This window comes from Haliotis rufescens, unplaced genomic scaffold (genome assembly GCF_023055435.1).
Source record: "Haliotis rufescens isolate VD_foot unplaced genomic scaffold, xgHalRufe1.0.p SCAF_8, whole genome shotgun sequence".
NCBI lineage: Eukaryota > Metazoa > Mollusca > Gastropoda > Lepetellida > Haliotidae > Haliotis > Haliotis rufescens.
Genome location: NW_025964372.1, coordinates 13,138,257 through 13,157,767, shown reverse-complemented (window position 1 = coordinate 13,157,767; position 19,511 = coordinate 13,138,257). Strand labels below are relative to the sequence as shown.

The following is a 19,511-nucleotide window of genomic DNA, read 5'->3' as shown; positions in this document are numbered from 1 at the left end:
CATACACTAAACACCCCACGACATGTCAGCTGTCAGCTAACAGAGAAAGTATCTACACACAATATTCATATCATACAAACATGAGGAAATTCACATAAAACCACCATGTCAGGGTTGGATGCAGAGTTCAAATTTCTTATATTTAAAAGGTGCAACTGAATTCAAATAAACAGTTTCTTTAAAAAATCTCACTAAATCATAACATAAATTTCAAAGTATTAAGTCATATCTAAAAGATATCCAATGATATTCAGGGAAAATTGATAATTTGTCAACAGTACATGTATTTTGTGCAATCTATTTGTTGTCATTAATGAGTCAAGGACTGTTTATAGTGTACATTATTCAACAAACGTGAGGTATCGTTTCTTTAGGTGCAGAAAAGATGATCAGGGGGTGACCACATGATGACCAAAGAGCCACATACACATCACATGACACTGGGGATCGACCAATCAGAGGTTGGAATAGAAATATCACCTCATTCAGCTTTGATAAGGAAGCTGTTATTTGATTGGCTGCTAGTGCTATTAGTGAGTTATCCCTACTGGGCAGGTTCGTGCTAGATGCACTTAGAGGTACATCTCTCAATTCCAAACTCTACAAGAAAAAAACAGGTATTGCTAAACTCCAACAAATAATTTATCTGAAGATCTGATGTAAACTATTGGTGCCATATATACTGGTGATATTTCTCACAGATGCCTGCTTTTGTAGTCATATATCGCTGTAATATATATTTACTACTAACAACTATTATATGCAACAATAAATGATTCTTAAATATGATTTTTTATGCATATGCATATATATGAATTGCCCTAATCGAGAGTGAGTGAGTGAATGTGGTTTTACGCCGCTTTGGACTTCACACATTATACCCATGTTGGGAATCGAACCCCTGTGTTCGGCGTGATGAGCGAACGCTTTAACCACAAGGTTACCCCCCTGCCCCCAATGGGAATGAACACAAAAAAAGATTTATGATATTTTGGTTAAGTATATGTACATGTATATTAAAAGAGTATATGTTACAAAAGAGAAAAAATAATTTGAAAAACTCCTGACCTTCTTCAAACAAACACGTTCATTCTCTCAAGGCCCAGACATTACTGTACATGTTATCATATCACAGATGAAATGGTGAGTCTCAGATCTATACAATACACCGATGAGCCCCAAACAACATACTGATGGAAGAAGACTGAAGAGAACAACTGTGCTTTATTTGTCCCATCTTCTATCAATGTTGTCAAGGGCGGATCCAGAATTTTCAAAAGGGAGGGGTCCAAAATAGCAGAATCCGCTAATAATAGTATTACTGCCTACAACTTACTACATTTAGTTTTAAAAGAGGGTCTGGACCCCGTGGACCCCGTGGACCCCCTTCTCTGGATCCGCCTAGGTTGTAACCCCAGGCTGTAAGATTAATACCTTGTCCTCATTCAGTACAAGGTAGTCACACAGTACTACGTGAATGTCAAAGAGGACAAACATGTAGAATGTTTAGTAAGGGGCATAAGTTTGTCAAACAATGATGCACAACCCACAACTGATTCTGTAGCCTCCCTTTATCCCATACCATCACCAGATATAAAGAAATCATATCATAGAGGAGCAAAGATTCTGTTTCCATGTCTTGAGACAACTTAGCCCATAGCCCTCCATCAAAAGCAAAAATAAAGCAATGAAAAAGAATCCCTTGTTTAAAAGCCCCTCAAAAACCATCACCTCTTGCATCAAACCAAAGGGAGATAACTCGGTACTACCTCTGCGTCTAACTCATCTTGTTCATCAATTGAAAATGAGTTATTAACCACCCCAGCAAAGCGCTTGTTGTGTGCCTGGGGAGGGGGTGAAAACATCATGTTGTTTGACATATTGACAGATTCTTAAATACAGATAGCACATCAGTTCAGGTTTGGAGAATGTTTAGTAAGCATGTTTAGTAAGCATGTTTAGAAAGCATGTTTAGTAAGCATGTTTAGTAAGCATATCTAGTAAGCATGTTTAGTAAGCATGTTTAGTAAGCATGTTTAGCAAGCATGTTTAGTAAGCATGTTTATTAAGCATCAGTCAACATTGTAGGATAGAGTAAACAGGATTTCCTTGCATACTTAGCTCAATACAAAACATTTGGATCGTTGGAAAGGCCTTTTTGTGAATAAAAAAAAGTGAAGTGCCCTTTAGATTTAAAGGTAACAAAAAAATCTATCCTAGATTTGGAGGGGGAAAACTGAAAAATATGCTGCAGAATATTTTACGGACAAAATTTTATAAATAATGATGAGAAATGTTGAAAGGTATGGAAACAGCAACCTGATAAAATATTAGTCAAAAGGATCTAAAAGACTAACGCAGAGATGTTTTTGGTTTAACGTCACGCTCAGCAATATTTCAGCTATATGCCGGTAGTCTGTAAATAATCGCATTTGAACCAGACATTCCGAGGATTGACATCAAGAGCATCGATTTACGAAACTGAGATACAGTGACATGCATCAACCCAGTGAATCTAACCACCTGATCCCATTAGCTGCCTCTTACAACAAGCGTGGGTTGCCAAAGACCAATTCTAACCCGGGTCTTCATGTGGGTTGTGTCTAGTTCCGACTGGTGTGTTCAGATAATGGGTTGTGTCTAGTACAGACTGGTGTGTTCATATAATGGGGTGAAAAGTGAGACTGGATTGGGGTGACTCATTAGTGTGCTTAAAGTTCTTTAGTCCCTTTGTGTTGCCGTGGTAACATTAGTAGACTTGTTTACTCTGCTGCAGTCTGATATATCAGCCAACATGGCTGCCTAGCTGTGGGGTTGCATCCCTATATCATGACAAGATGTCTTGTTTTACTCTGAACTAACATAGTTCATTAATCATTCTAGACTAGAGAAGCCTGTCAGCTAACAGAAACAACTTTATCCAGCTGCAGCTGCCACAAAGCTGTTCAAATCTGGAGTAGACTAACAAAGGGCTGATAATGTGAACATCCATTGTTACTAGGATCAGTTAATTCATACAGGGGGCCTGAATATGAAGTCATATTCACCTTACAACTGTCACAATTCCTATACTTAAAATAGACTTTGGGATTGGATTTATAGGTAGTCATTGAGAGCGTTAAGGGATCTCTGGTGGTTCCTTTCGAATGCACCCTTCCACAAGTAATCATCAAGCTACAATAGTCATATGGAAGCTGATATACCCAGAATACAGAGACTGCTTTGTAAAACTGGACTCTGGCTGAGACAATGCCAGCTACCCATCCTCATCCCACGACAGGGAGACTGGGCATCGGGAATAGAAGAGACTTTAAACTGGGAATAAAATATTTGTATAGAGATGAGATTATTTGTTAACTTTGATAAGATTGTGAAATTGGAATGAGACTGTCCTTGAGGACATCGTGGTACTGAAGACTTAATGTGGAAATCCAACTGAAAAGTAGTTTTAGTGGAGTACAGTTTACCCATGTAACCATGTCATGATACACCAGTTACTGCAGATACTGATAGTACATGAAGTGTATATGAATAATTATAAAATTATCATAAGCAGGCATTTAAAAAGAAGTTATTTAAACATGCAAACAAGCGAGAAGGTAAAGAAATTAAAGGGCACACAATTTTTTAAACATTCACCCGGAGAAAAATGGCAAATATTGAAAAATTGAAAATAGCTAGGGAAAAATGGAAGCAAAAGTACTAATAGAAGCTTTAAAAATATTGATGGCAAAATTGACATTGTAATTGTATGTTTTTAAATGAAAAAAGGCCTTAGGAATCCCAATGTTTTGTATTTTTTGGTTATTCTATGTGAAAGGTACCAACACGTATTTAGAGGTATCATACAGTGTTATCCTAGCAACAATATTACGGTTCAGTAGTGGACCAGCACTCCCACATGAATATCATGGTTATGCAAGGGGAAGGTTTTACTGGTCTCTGTTATACAGTGTTTAATATCTCCATCTGTTCTGATAGATACCCAGGATCCAGTTGCCACCAGAGCTTCATTTTAGAAGGGATAACAGTCTCCATCTCTCTTTTCACTAACTCAGCACAGAGCAACTCTGGCAATGTATTAGTGTAACTATACTGGACGCCTTTGTTTTACCAGCATGTAACTTGAAACAGAGTTATTGCAGTGAAATGGTTCAGACTATTCATCACAATAGAATAGAAATAAACTACCCTGGGTAATAGAGGATGACTTTTTCCTGATTCAAAGGTTCATGTAATTAAGATTTTCAACAGTTCATCAGATAACGACCATGATTTAGATCTGATACTAAATATATCCTATACCGGTTATGAGAAATCTGTTTTAAAGAAAGTTTACATTAATTTCAAATAATCAAATTATATCAACAGCTTGCATCATGAGATCATGCTTGACTTGTTGAAATACAAAAATATATAAATATGAAAATATTACTCATAACTTTCAAATGATGAACATATATAAAAATAATATGAACATGATTCTCAAGAGTCAAAGTAATGCATTTTAAAGCAAGTTTAGATTTGACATATTGCCCTGCTCTAGTTTTAAATCAATCTTACAACAATTTGTTAATATTAAACATTTTTGTCATCATGTTAGGTGCTGCTATACACATGAGAGTAGAGTGCCACTGGCAGGTGCCCATGGGCTGGCTCTCACCTGTACGCTGGAGCTGTCACTGTGGGGGTCTTTCTTCCGCTTACTGCTGCCTCGGCGCAGAAAGCTGAATGACCGATTCCATGGGTGACCTTTGTCAATACTGCAACATAAAGACTTACACTGTAAAAATGTGGACACAATTATGAAATGAATCAAGTGCACAATATTTTTTGCAGAAGATATCTCTGGTAATCAGTGTTATCATCAGTCTAGGGTCCCATATTGGGGCAGTAAGCTGTAAAAAATGTGTTTTGAGCGATTTGAAAAATACCGTCACTGTACTGATGCACTGTCTCTCAATTTGGAACATTGACGCACTGCACAGCGCTGTTGATGCACTGTAAAATAATGTCCCAGGAGGGAGACAATAAGCCTAACTAGCTCAACTTCTGTTACTGTAACTTCTTCCAACAGTTAACAGTAATTCCAGGAGAACCAACAATCATATAGAAACATGACTGCATGGTTCTTTTTCTAGCTGATCTAGCTGTAGTTAGAGAGTGTCTACATTTCAAATTAAGCTAGAAATAACACTTGTCTTGTTATTTTCAATTTGTATTTTTTGGGAGTGGGTTCTGACCTGTGACCTCCCTCTGAATCCCTCTCGCCATCAGAATGTTCGGAGTCCAGTGATTGGCTGGATCGATTGGAAGGTGTTGTTCTCAGGCCACCGATCAAACGACGGAACAGAGATGGGGGCCGCTGAAATTGACAACCTCAAGCATAAACATACCTCATATTCTGGATCTGGGATCTATAAAAATCTATCTTAAGACCTCAAACTTTCTTTCATGGAAATATATAATGGACAAATATCCCATCTCCACCAAACACACATTTTTTATTTTGATAATTAAACCTACAAATATATGTTTTATAAATATTAAACAAAAATACCCTTTCATATGATAAATAAGTATTAAAAATTAATTTCAGTTAGTATCAAAATTGCTTGAAGCATATGGTTCCATATCATAGATTACAGTATGATATATGTTAGTCAGACTATTGTTGACAGACTGGACAAATGACGGCTGAAATGAACACACATCGCCACAGTGTCATGCTATGCATACAGAATTCAACACGGACATTCATAGACAGGAGAGAGTCGAAGATAGATACAGCCTCATGTCATGGTTATTCTTATCTGTGAGCTGTACGCACAAATGTATTATATAGTTTCAAGATTAATGTAAGGAAATAATCTGAAAAAGAAAATCTGAAAAATAATGCTATGTTGAGGTGTCCTCTACCACATTGTTGCAGGGGTCAACTGATTACCCGCATTCATCCACTGTTGTATACGGGGTGCATGGCTTGTCCGGAAGGAAGGCCGTGGCAAATAGGTCGCATTTAACATGATCTATTATATAAGCTCTTTATCATACTAATTTTATCCTTTGTATCCAAAATTGGTGACTATTAAACTGATATTGATAAGGACGATGTTTAACCAACAGATATATCTGCTTCTTGGCACTTCGTCCAGCTAATCATGATGTTCATTTTAGTCAGGTTAACACACCATCAATGATGATAAGAAGAATTGTTCCCAATATCCAGGGTTTAAAGTGTAGGATACATAGGACAGGGATCATGAACATCACGACTCTTCAGTATTGGAAGTAAGGAGGAGGTTAAACTCCTCAGGAGGAGAGAAGCTGTAGGGACGAGAAGATACATGGCTTTGTCAATAGGGACGGTGGGGACAACAGTGAGGGGGCATTGCTTCATGACGTGTTCAAGAAGAACTTTAGTTGTAAGAGCACAAAATATGGGGCAAGAGATGTTATGTCATTAGTAAGTTCAAACATTTAAGAAAGAATCCTCATAACCACTTTATTAACCCTTCACCAACAACAACCTGTTACCTCAAACAATCTGTTATCTCAAACAACCTGTTATCTCAAACAACCAGTTATCTCAAACAACCAGGTATCTCAAGATATGATGGACATAAACAGTTTTGAAGTATCATAATTATGAACTCTCAACATCCCCACTTGGAGACACCAGTCTCTGCAGCATGAGGCTGGGTTAGGAACATACTCTCTACATCCTTACAAATATTACACCCAACTTGACATAAACAGACAATAGAATATCAAATGTCAGATGTCTATCTAACAATGCTACTGTGAATCTAGACTGTAGACTAGCTTTGTCATCTCTTATTCCTTGTAGTTCCTGACAGATTCAAAATTTGAAATACATTTGGCTGCCATGTGTTGGAGGATTTGAGAAAAAAACATTTCTGATGATTAAAGGATTATTCCATAAAATTCATAACAGAGGATACCGTTTCATGATATATAAGTTTCTTTTAGTTCTAAGATTACATGAGTTTATAGTATTTCATCCTCTTAAAACATTTGATAGCGCTAAAAAACTATTCTTATTTGTCTTCATGTTGGAATATTCTTATCACAGTCATGTAAAGTCTTTATAAGTGTTGGCACAGTTCCAGTAAATAACAACATATTGATATTTAGTGCAGGTGTACTTCAGTCAGGGAAGGGATGGGAATGCTGCTGAAGAGCATGGAGAAAATGGAGAAAAATGGTTTTTATAAATGGTTATATAAAATATGGAATAAGCTGTGAACCAAGATACAATGGATTTGGTCATTTGTTGTGGATAAATATAAAACTGGGATGATATTCTACAAGATGTCTTGCCTCTGGATCCTGAGATAAAGCTGAGTGGAGAAAACTAGCTAGAGTACTTCTGGTTGGGATGACACTCGGCTGCAGCGAAAGAACACTCTTTGTCAACATTCAATGTTTATCTAGCAATTCTAAAACACTAAAAAGCTGAAGAAAAAATATTTTTTGTGTTAATATAATGAAATGAAAAATAAACATCTTTGAAATTCAATATTGAGGATAATTTGTAATTACAAACAAAAGAAATCATTAACAGATTTGAAGTTCAAAATCTTTTCTCCGTGGATCTTAATGTTCTTAAATAAATTAACTTTTTACCTTTTGCAAAATGATCTTCAATTAATTTAAACAACCATATTGCTGAACAAAGGTCACAAAAATGTCAATTCGTCAAAATTTAAAGATGCTATAAAACAAATAATATCATGGGAACATTTGATGTTCCTGATTTTGAAAATGAACATTAAATAATGCTGGCTATTTCAAGGGGAAGTAACTCTTGCCTCATTGGTTTCGCTAGTGACTGTTTCTGGCGGGATGACATGAGTAGATGGAATATTTCCATTTACTGATGGGCGTCGGTCTTTCTGCATTAGTAATAAAACAAAGGTCATCCACATGATTTGTTGAAATATTCTAATATACAAGCTGTTCAGATCATTGATAAAGTAAAATTAAACTGTATTTTGCAGATTATTCAATTATCTCCATATTAGAAAAGAAATGAGTTCAAATAATGAAAGAATACAAATGTCCTCAATAAAATAGGATAATTTAATTCAACGTTTATTAGAATATATAAGGATCTCTTAAAACTTTTCACTATTGTGAAAAGTGAATGAAAAATGGTAAAAAATTAAATGTAAGATAGACCATCTGATTCTGAACTTAATCATTAATGATTGAATTAACTCACCAGAAATGTTTAAAGATAAATTTTAAAATAAAGAGAAAAGATATTAACAGGAGATATTTTTGTTAGGTTTAATCAAAGAAAAGAAAAGACTAATATACGATGATGAGCAAACTACACATTCTGTATGTGATATTACTTTAGCATATAAGGAATTAATGTCTTCCATTGACTAGTTTGAATGATACTGACGCATGCTTCATACTACTTGAAAGTGGAATTCTACTTGACTTAACATCCATTCATGTTTATGCTGAACAGTTCAGAAAAAAAAATCATTAAGTGCTGCTTCTAATCTCTTGTGAATGGTTTAAAAAGAAATCGAAAATGCATATATTTGAAACTGAGAATCTAATTGCACTATCAAACTATTTCATTCATTGTAATCAAAACGGAATGAACCCAAAGCCAATATACAAGTCTAACCTATTAAGAACTGGCTAAATAAAAAGTAAAGCCAATAAATGATCTATGAAATCGTCAATCTAGGAAGTTGATGCTGTAGACTAGTCACTACAAGCAGAACTCGGTGGACTATTCAGTCAGTCTACATCTCTTTGCCCAACTGCTACTCCTACTGGGAAAACTCTTGCCTTCTCCTCGGTACTGGGATCCATGGGTGGCAGATACCTAGTTGGTGCTGGTAGAAAGCTATCAGGTGGTAGAAAGCTATCTACCATATGCGATTTTCTTCTCTTTGGCTAAAGACATTGAAGAAAAATGGACAGTGTATAACAAGAGGATTATTTCTTAACACTTAAGAACGATGCTCCTTCATAGCTCTAACCTGTTTTAGCTAACAGTGCAACACAGTGTTTACTAACTAAAGTAATAGTTGAGATGGACTATAGTTCAAAATACATTTACAAAACAAATACCCGAGACTACTGATGCTACTAATTTATATATAGCGGTACATTAAATACAAACTGTCACATATCGCCTAAAGTTCAAACTATTTGGAACCATCTTTACAAAGGCAAAGCATCTTCTGTATTTCACACAGTAGGGAATACCCTTCATTATCAACACTACAAAATACCCTGCACAAATATCAATACTAGAAAGTGCCCAGTATAATCTTAACTACTAAATGTCATGTTTTGTTTATGTACAAAATGTCCTGAGTGATTCATATATAACATGCCCTGTATAATCAATATACAAAATGCCCTGTATAATCTACATATAAATGCCCTGTATAATCTACATACAAATGCCCTGTATAATCTACATTTAAATGCCCTGTATAATCTACATATAAATGCCCTGTATAATCTACATATAAATGCCCTGTATAATCTACATACAAATGCTCTGTATAATCTACATACAAATGCCCTGTATAATCTACATACAAATGCCCTGTATAATCTACATACAAATGCCCTGTATAATCTACATATAAATGCCCTGTATAATCTACATATAAATGCCCTGAGTATTCAAAGACTACAAAATGTCCTGGTTATTTACCTATAATTTTTTGTACAAATGCCCTAATTAATTCTATGTAAAAATGTCTGAAAACGCTTTGTCTAATGTATGTACAAATGTCTGAATACTCTTTGGACAAATACCCTGTATAATCCATGTAAGAATGCCCTGAATATTCTATGTAAAAATGCCCTGATTACTCTTTGTATAATCTATGTATGAATGCCCTGTATAATCTATGTACAAATTTTCCTGTATAACTGAACTGTACAATCTACGTACATACTGTCCATATTAATCTAGGCAGATAATGCCCTGGATAATCACTGTACAAATTGTCCTGTATAATCTAGGCACTACATACCATGTATGATCTATGCACGAATTGTCCTGCATAATCTAGGCACTAAATGCCATGTATGATCTATGCACGAATTGTCCTGCATAATCTAGGCACTAAATGCCATGTATAATCTCAAAGACAACTGGACAAAATACATGTAATCTACATAAGAAACTAGTTGGTATATTCCATGTACACAATGACCAGCATTTGCACAGTACACATTTCCCTATTAATAATCTGTGTACAGACCTGTAGTGTTCATTGTACAATATGACCTATATAATCTATGTGTAAATTCCCCATATTATCTAGATCACAAATGGACCTGTAGTACCAGTACATGTACTGCTATGAGGTTTAGTCAAGGTAGATTTATCTATGGCACAATACAAAACTTGTGTTTTCAGCGATATAAAAATCTGTCATCTGACAGAATGTCCATCATATCATATATGTTGATCTACTTCTGTCACCACGTCTTGGAACCCACAGGGGAACACCCTTTCTACCTTACTCCAATAATACCCAGGTATCCCTTGGGTGGGACTGATGGACTGACTGATCATGACTGATGTCATCAGAAACTATGTATGCTATCATTTGAAGACGCCAGGGCAATGTCACAACAACCTGATGGTCTTGTTTGTTATAAACATTTGACAGTTAAACCCACCCTCCACCAAGTTTGATACTTAAACCTTATGTTTGTGTGACCAAGTAGTGGCTGTGTTTGCCTTCATGCAGGAGATCCAGGTACACATGGATACACATGATGAATTCTCTTCTTGGTATTCCCTGCAGTGCTACAGTTTAACAACACATCTTTAATGTCTGGCTGTTAGTATCTCAGTCACCTGCTTCTCAATTACTTGTCAAAATGAACCATTTTGCATACTTGACAGAACATCCCATAGCTTTTGTTGTGTATCTGGACATGGGGAATCCTACCATGCTGTTACAACTAGAGGTCCTGCATAATTACAAGGTGGAAACAGACTGCCATGCTCCCCCCTGGGCCCAAGACTGTGGTGCCAGTCACTGAGGTATGTGGTCAATCATGTTAGTCAAAACTGTACAGAGACAATGTAAAGCATGCAAGAACAGCAACAGTATCACACATTCCCACATCAAGAAATAGAAGCACATTGTCTCCATTTATAGAGAAACTTACTGGAGAACACTGTTTCATCTTCATGCAAAACTTGACTAAAGTACTGTCTAACGATTCATGTAATCATATCTTTACCTCACAATTCTAGTAATTAATCAGCCAAATAACTTGGACCAATTTGACATTATTTCCACTATGAAGTGAAGACTACAGACAGAATCTGAACAACATGTGAAAGACAAACTGCTTAAGGACATTGCTCATGGAGAACTGTGGACATAGTGGACAAACTACCCAAGGAAACTGTCTTTACACAGACTTCACAAGGAAAATGTCTTTAGAAAAGGATGGATAAAGGACAAAATACCCTGTGTAAACTAACAAACTGTAAATTTTCCAAATTCCATGTGATATCAGGAACTGTAATCAGACCAATGTATATGATATCCTTCTGGAATCTCTCAACATCACATATCCACTGACATTTCGACCTCCACAGGTTCCGGGTTAGATTCCTGTTGTATTTTCTATCAGATTCTTCTACTGTTCTTCATGTCAAGTCTGCTGATCTGATTTCAATATCTTGTCAAGCTACTGAACTTGGAGGAAATGTTACACAACACTGGGTTTTTTCAATCCTTTATGTGCTAGTATGGTAAGGTCTAAATGTAACTTATTGCTTATTTTAAGAGGGTGTACATTCATATATTTTTCACAAGCTGTACTTTCTATTAGTGTCAAAATGAACATGCAATTTTAAACTTGCCCCTTCCTACTCTGCTTCCTGCATAGTACCACTGTTATAAGAGGACATCACAGCTCTCACTTACACAATTGACAGGCACAAAACTTGATTACTGCAAATTGCTATACAAAGACCATGCTACAAGACCTTTGTCTCATGCTTCTAGCACGCTCAAGTAACTCTCCTGCTGATTGATAATGATGCATGCAGTGTCACCTCCTGAGCAATGTCTATGAGGGAATTGGGGAACTCTGATTAATATACGACATGATGAGACCAGATGGAGAGTAGATATGATGTGTGATACAGGTAGGTGTTCAAGATATGAAATATACGATGTGCAATATTTTGGTAATAAGATCTGGGTGATGTGCAGTAATTGTTAAGATCAGTGTGTAAAGATTGTTTCAAAGGGGTAAGAAGGTCTCAGTTGAAGGTAGAAGATTTCTAACCAGGAATTAACAAATTAGAGAGATAGTGTTTGATTTGTTAAAGAGCAGGAGTGTGTATAGGTTGTTTACATTTGAACCATCCTCAACACTCAGGGGAATATTAAAACAAATCTCCATGTTGTACCAATTAATAGCCTTACAAATGTATGCACATACCAATACATATTTATGATAAGTGAGTGAATATTCATTTGCCTCAGCATGTTTGCACAATAAGAGTTTACCCTCTCAAGGGGAGACTGCTCTGTCGTAGAATCTCTAACAGGGTGTGGGACAGTGAATATCATCAGTCTTCGGATATGTACAACATGACAATTTGTCTTTATGTGTGTGTAAATCAGTATTCATAAATGCAAAAATATATTACAAACATATTTCATAATATATATCATAATGGATGTCTAAAAATATGCGAACAACTGCTTCTTAATCTGTTGACTTCCAATAGTTTTTGAAAAAATATGGCATCTCATTTAAAACTGTACTTAAGAACATCATGTTCTGAAACCAGATAGTATTATGGTGGCTGACTTTTCATTCTTGAGTTACGGTATGCACATGACAACATTGTACAATGTAGTTTCACCATGCAGCATCAAAGCAGCTTATCCCTACATTTTAGGAAGGGATAATTTGTAAAACGTCACTGTAGACATGGTAGCTTGGATGTCCAATTCTGCATGGTTCTCTGTTAGAGGGGAGATAATCGAAACAACATGGTGATGTAAACTCCCTTGCAATGTGAGGATGAGTTGTAATAGGTGCAGTGTCAGTTTGGAAATGTTGGAGCACTTCTATGAAATATATGTGATTATAATGTCTAACATGCACAAATAAAACAAATAGATTTCAAAGATGAAATGTTGGAAGCATCTTGAATTACCTCCTCATCTTGTGGCTGATAATGTAAAGAATACAACTGGTTACAAGTGTCAAGAAGAGAGCTGCACACTTGCACACCAACTACGCAACACCGAAATACACACATGCCAGCACGAAATTATCAAGTACACATTTCAATATTTCATTATTTGCTACACTCTTCCAGCGTATAAAACATATTACTTATAGCATTGGATTATAAAGGTATTCAATTTCTTAATAGATATAAATGATTGTATTTGATACCAGTACAAAAGAGTGCATAACATAAGTAAGAAAAGCATAAGATTGTTGACATGAAGATGACAGGAATATTTGTTAATGACCTGGGCCAAGGGGAGTAACTTTTGGGAATATCAGTTTGATGTGAACACATACATAAGAGCAACAGATACTGGTGAATTTGTAAATATGATTCATGCAACTATAGCACTTATAAATGACCTTACCATTATTGTATTCAATAATATTTAAATAGATTTCTTGCTACAACCAGAGATAAAAAACTGTACATGGTCTGTGTTTTTAAAGCATTAATTTTTCAACAAATGAATATGAACAAGACCTACTACTTAATGGATACTAATGATTGGCAACAACAAAGGATGAAAAGAACGACTGAAACTGGCAGGGATGAAAATGACAAGGTACGAGTGGTATGAATGCTGAGCAAGCGACACACCAGGTGTGGATTGCATGTCAAGTTGGTAGTGGGTCTTCCGCCAGGGCAAGACACAACACTCTCAGTGCAGCAGTCTGTGATTGAAAGGTGCCAATAACATCAGCTGATGTTGTCCATTGTACTCAACATGTGTTTTGGACAGTGGAAGGAAAGGTGAACCACATCATGACAAATACACACTTAGGATATCCAGTTTCCTTTTAATTCCTGGAATATTGTCCATTTAAGATGATCAGAATGTCAAAATGCATATGCAATTATATTAAACAAATAAAATTTACGAAATAATCTTTGTTAAAATATTGGTAAAATTCTAGTCAATTTTTGTGAAATGAATCTAAATGCTCTATTAAATGTTAATTATCTTTTTCATGTCTGAATTATATACTTCTGAAACTGAAGATGTGTAAGCTTTTGCCTCCCTAATCTGTATTTGCCATAAGAGTATATATTGTAAAATGAATCATAATGATGAAAATGTGATAAGCGTGCCAATGTGCACCCATCAAATCTTGGCATGCGATGTTAGCCATTGAGAAAGGTCAAAGTTGAGACTAATTGTTGCTATGCCAACACTACTAACCTCCTCTTTTTCTTCCTGCAATGATCATAGGAAAGAAAAAATGATTCAATGATTTTTATGATACATTGAAGAAATCAAAGAAATGAAATGAAACTTTAATTTCAATATAACAACCGAATTCAGCATCTGCAAACAAAGACCAGGTCTAAGCTGTCACTCTCCACAAGAAATACAAAACTCAAGGAAACCATACTTGTCATTTTCACATTAACACAACAGAATGACATTATGTCACATTTGACTTAAGGTGAAAATTGAAACGATTTAATAAACTGACAAATTTCACATAAAACCCACTTTTACTTTAAAAACAGTTTCAACTTCAGTTTTCCATTTGATATTTACAAGTATATGACAAGTATATGACAAGTATATGACAAGCATATGACAAGTATATGACAAGCATATGACAAGTATATGACAAGTATATGACAAGTATATGACAGGCATATGACAAGTATATGACAAGCATATGACAAGCATATGACAAGGATATGACAAGCATATGACAAGCATATGACAAGTATATGACAAGCATATGACAAGCATATGACAAGGATATGACAAGTATATGACAAGTATATGACAAGCATATGACAAGGATATGACAAGCATATGACAAGGATATGACAAGCATATGACAAGTATATGACAAGTATATGACAAGCATACGACAAGTATATGACAAGTATATGACAAGCATATGACAAACATATGACAAGCATATGACAAGTATATGACAAGCATATGACAAGTATATGACAAGCATATGACAAGGATATGACAAGTATATGACAAGTATATGACAAGAATAGTTGTGATACTCGGGCCGTCATTATAACTTGTGTCAAGCGACATGTGAAATGAACAAGAACGTGGACAACAGTGAACTACACTCTGCCGCTAGGACAGTGACTGACTGCACAGGTAATGCAGCCGTGTCGAGCTACGTACCAGCAACTCCTCCTCACAGAGTGCCTCCCTATTGATGGAGGTACTCGAGGTATTGTTCCAAAACATGGTATTAATACCCAAACCCGCCTAGAAAGACAAGACATAAAGTGAGCATGGCAAGTGAGCATGGCAAGTGACCATGACGACTGGGGGTTGTGTATATCCATCTATATCATGACATGTCTATTACACATGGATGTCATGCCTCACACAATCTCCACTCAACGGACCATCAGTTATTACATTAGGTTATAACACTAAAACATTTGTGACCCAGTAATCATACCGATGGTTCCGTAGAACTACAGGTATTTGAATGGTGTTGCTAAGAAGAGGAAAATACAATTCCATGTTCAGGGTGCCAATACACGCAAGTGGTACATGTATTACTGTAGTATCTGATGGTGCTATTACTGCATTATCTGATAATGGGTTTACTGCAATATCTGATAATGGGTTTACTGCAATATCTGATGATAGGTAAGTGTCTTGAGTTGCTAAAAACACTGTGGGTGGACACATATAATACAATGTAAAACATTCTGTTATATTTCAAGGACAGGTTACAGGCGATTAAAGGATATCTAAACATAAACATACATTATTGTGATTGGGACATGATCAACAAACATTGTACAGGGGTGTCTAGTGAGGGACAAGGGTGTCTAGTTAGGGACAAGGGTGTCTAGTTAGGGACAATGGTGTCTAGTTAGGGACAAGGGTGTCTAGTGAGGGACAAGGGTGTCTAGTTAGGGACAAGGGTGTCTAGTTAGGGACAGTGGTGTCTAGTGAGGGACAAGGGTGTCTAGTTAGGGACAAGGGTTTCTAGTGAGGGACAAGGGTGTCTAGTGAGGGACAATGGTGTCTAGTGAGGGACAATGGTGTCTAGTTAGGGACAAGGGTTTCTAGTGAGGGACAATGGTGTCTAGTGAGGGACAATGGTGTCTAGTGAGGGACAAGGGTGTCTAGTGAGGAACAATGGTGTCTAGTGAGGGACAATGGTGTCTAGTGAGGGACAAGGGTGTCTAGTGAGGGACAAGGGTTTCTAGTGAGGGACAAGGGTGTCTAGTTAGGGACAATGGTGTCTAGTGAGGGACAATGGTGTCTAGTGAGGGACAAGGGTGTCTAGTGAGGGACAAGGGTTTCTAGTGAGGGACAAGGGTGTCTAGTTAGGGACAAGGGTGTCTAGTTAGGGACAATGGTGTCTAGTGAGGGACAATGGTGTCTAGTGAGGGACAAGGGTGTCTAGTGAGGGACAAGGGTTTCTAGTGAGGGACAAGGGTGTCTAGTTAGGGACAAGGGTGTCTAGTTAGGGACAAGGGTGTCTAGTGAGGGACAAGGGTTTCTAGTGAGGGACAATGGTGTCTAGTGAGGGACAATGGTGTCTAGTGAGGGACAAGGGTGTCTAGTTAGGGACAATGGTGTCTAGTTAGGGACAAAGGTGTCTAGTAAGGGACAATGGTGTCTAGTGAGGGACAAGGGTGTCTAGTTAGGGACAAGGGTTTTGAGTTAGGGACAAAGGTGTCTAGTTAGGGACAGTGGTGTCTAGTGAGGGACAAGGGTGTCTAGTTAGGGACAAGGGTTTCTAGTGAGGGACAAGGGTGTCTAGTGAGGGACAATGGTGTCTAGTGAGGGACAATGGTGTCTAGTTAGGGACAAGGGTTTCTAGTGAGGGACAATGGTGTCTAGTGAGGGACAATGGTGTCTAGTGAGGGACAAGGGTGTCTAGTGAGGAACAATGGTGTCTAGTGAGGGACAATGGTGTCTAGTGAGGGACAAGGGTGTCTAGTGAGGGACAAGGGTTTCTAGTGAGGGACAAGGGTGTCTAGTTAGGGACAATGGTGTCTAGTGAGGGACAATGGTGTCTAGTGAGGGACAAGGGTGTCTAGTGAGGGACAAGGGTTTCTAGTGAGGGACAAGGGTGTCTAGTTAGGGACAAGGGTGTCTAGTTAGGGACAATGGTGTCTAGTGAGGGACAATGGTGTCTAGTGAGGGACAAGGGTGTCTAGTGAGGGACAAGGGTTTCTAGTGAGGGACAAGGGTGTCTAGTTAGGGACAAGGGTGTCTAGTTAGGGACAAGGGTGTCTAGTGAGGGACAAGGGTTTCTAGTGAGGGACAATGGTGTCTAGTGAGGGACAATGGTGTCTAGTGAGGGACAAGGGTGTCTAGTTAGGGACAATGGTGTCTAGTTAGGGACAAAGGTGTCTAGTAAGGGACAATGGTGTCTAGTGAGGGACAAGGGTGTCTAGTTAGGGACAAGGGTTTTGAGTTAGGGACAAAGGTGTCTAGTTAGGGACAAGGGTTTCTAGTGAGGGACAAGGGTGTCTAGTTAGGGACAAGGGTTTCTAGTGAGGGACAAGGGTGTCTAGTGAGGGACAAGGGTGTCTAGTGAGGGACAAGGTGTCTAGTTAGGGACAAGGGTTTCTAGTGAGGGACAATGGTGTCGAGTGAGGGACAATGGTGTCTAGTGAGGGACAAGGGTGTCTAGTGAGGGACAATGGTGTCTAGTTAGGGACAAAGGTGTCTAGTTAGGGACAAGGGTTTCTAGTGAGGGAAAAAGGTGTCTAGTTAGGGACAAGGGTGTCTAGTGAGGGACAAGGGTGTCTAGTGAGGGACAAGGGTGTCTAGTTAGGGACAAAGGTGTCTAGTGAGGGACAATGGTGTCTAGTGAGGGACAAGGGTGTCTAGTTAGGGACAAGGGTTTCTAGTTAGGGACAAAGGTGCCTAGATAGGGACAAAGAAGGGGTCATGTGTCATCATTATAGGAATTAGTCGGATACCATAATAGACCTTCAGTTCAAAAGGGTTGTAAAACAACTTTTTCACCTATTCCAGAGTGATATTCATAGACATAACAAAACAGTAATCATGACTGTAGTGACATAAAGTTTTACAATTGTGACAAAGTGCATGTATTTAAAACATATTTAAAAAAACAACCAGTCATGACATGGAAATATACTATTATTTATGGAAACCTTCAAATTTTGATGAAATGTTTATGATTTTAAGTCCAGCACAGCTACTGAATGACATGACCACAATGTGCCTGGGACACGCCCTGTTGAACCGAGATCTACCACCTCCAGAAGGCATGTCTGCTGTACGTACCATTCTAATACTGGAAGCCTGTGTTTGACTGGCTTTAAATGCTTTATAGTTTTCTGCTATTAAAAGTGATGCATATATTTTCCCCACTGTGTTCTTGCCATCATTCAGTTCTGAAAATAAATAATTCTACATTACTATCATTGACAGGTGGAAAAATGACATTTCTTGCTTAAATTACATTTTTGTTTCTTACACATATAGAAAATAATTTAATTAATTTTCTTATTTGAGACTTTCAAATTACTCAGTGAAAGTTATTTCATCTTAGGTTTCAATACTTAAACCATGAACCAAATAACGGTCATGTGCACCATGAAAATGATAAACCCTTTCCATGATCAGGAGAAATCACAGCAAAAAGCAGAGTTCATTGTATGATTAAAACACATATAATGTTTATGAATCACTATCAAATAGTGCTGATACGTGATGTTTGCGTTTATGTTAACATTACTTGCCCCATCAGTGGCACCTGGCACATACAAAACACATGCAAAGGCAAGTCAATTATTTACCTGACCAAAAATAGGAACATATGGTCAAAATAGTGCATTGCATCAGACAGTATCTTGGTCACTGACACATCACATGTCCACAATATAGAGTTTTAAAAGGATTGCTAAGGCATTGAATGCAATAACCCTGACAAAACACAGCTTGTTTAACACATATGAGCAAAAGGGGATTTCAAATGCTCAGTCTCTGATGGAATACAACCATGACAATCAGGTGAAGAGGCATGCAGACTGACCATCATTGGGAGGCATGAGAATGTACAGGATCTTCTTGGCGTAGTCGGGCCACAGTCGGCGGATCACCTCGCACATCTCCTCATCCTTCTTGTCCATCTCCTCCGCTGGGAGAACAACATATGTCATGGTCATAGCAACATGTGTAGAGAGTTTGTCATAGCAACATGTGTAGAGAGTTTGTCATAGCAACATGTGTAGAGAGTTTGTCATA

The 19,511-nt window shown here is 37.5% G+C and overlaps 1 protein-coding gene across 9 annotated transcripts in view; it reads right to left on the bottom strand.

The window, feature by feature from the left end:
• LOC124117395 (voltage-dependent calcium channel type A subunit alpha-1-like) overlaps positions 1–19,511 on the bottom strand; it is a 299,488-nt gene that overhangs the window by 14,437 nt on the left and 265,540 nt on the right. For 5 of the 9 annotated variants that reach the window (XM_048389674.1, XM_048389676.1, XM_048389677.1 and 2 more), the window contains 11 exons: positions 19,300–19,404; positions 18,549–18,658; positions 15,438–15,524; positions 14,484–14,498; positions 13,220–13,234; positions 8,839–8,946; positions 7,836–7,919; positions 7,345–7,413; positions 5,244–5,365; positions 4,664–4,763; positions 481–600 (listed from right to left, as the gene is read on the bottom strand). In XM_048389674.1, coding sequence (XP_048245631.1) covers positions 481–600; positions 4,664–4,763; positions 5,244–5,365; positions 7,345–7,413; positions 7,836–7,919; positions 8,839–8,946; positions 13,220–13,234; positions 14,484–14,498; positions 15,438–15,524; positions 18,549–18,658; positions 19,300–19,404 — 935 coding nt within the window. Of the gene's footprint in view, positions 1–480; positions 601–1,769; positions 1,845–4,663; positions 4,764–5,243; positions 5,366–7,344; positions 7,414–7,835; positions 7,920–8,838; positions 8,947–13,219; positions 13,235–14,483; positions 14,499–15,437; positions 15,525–18,548; positions 18,659–19,299; positions 19,405–19,511 lie in introns of all 9 variants that reach the window. The other 4 variants (XM_046479277.2, XM_046479250.2, XM_046479263.2 and 1 more) reach the window with 3 other exon arrangements.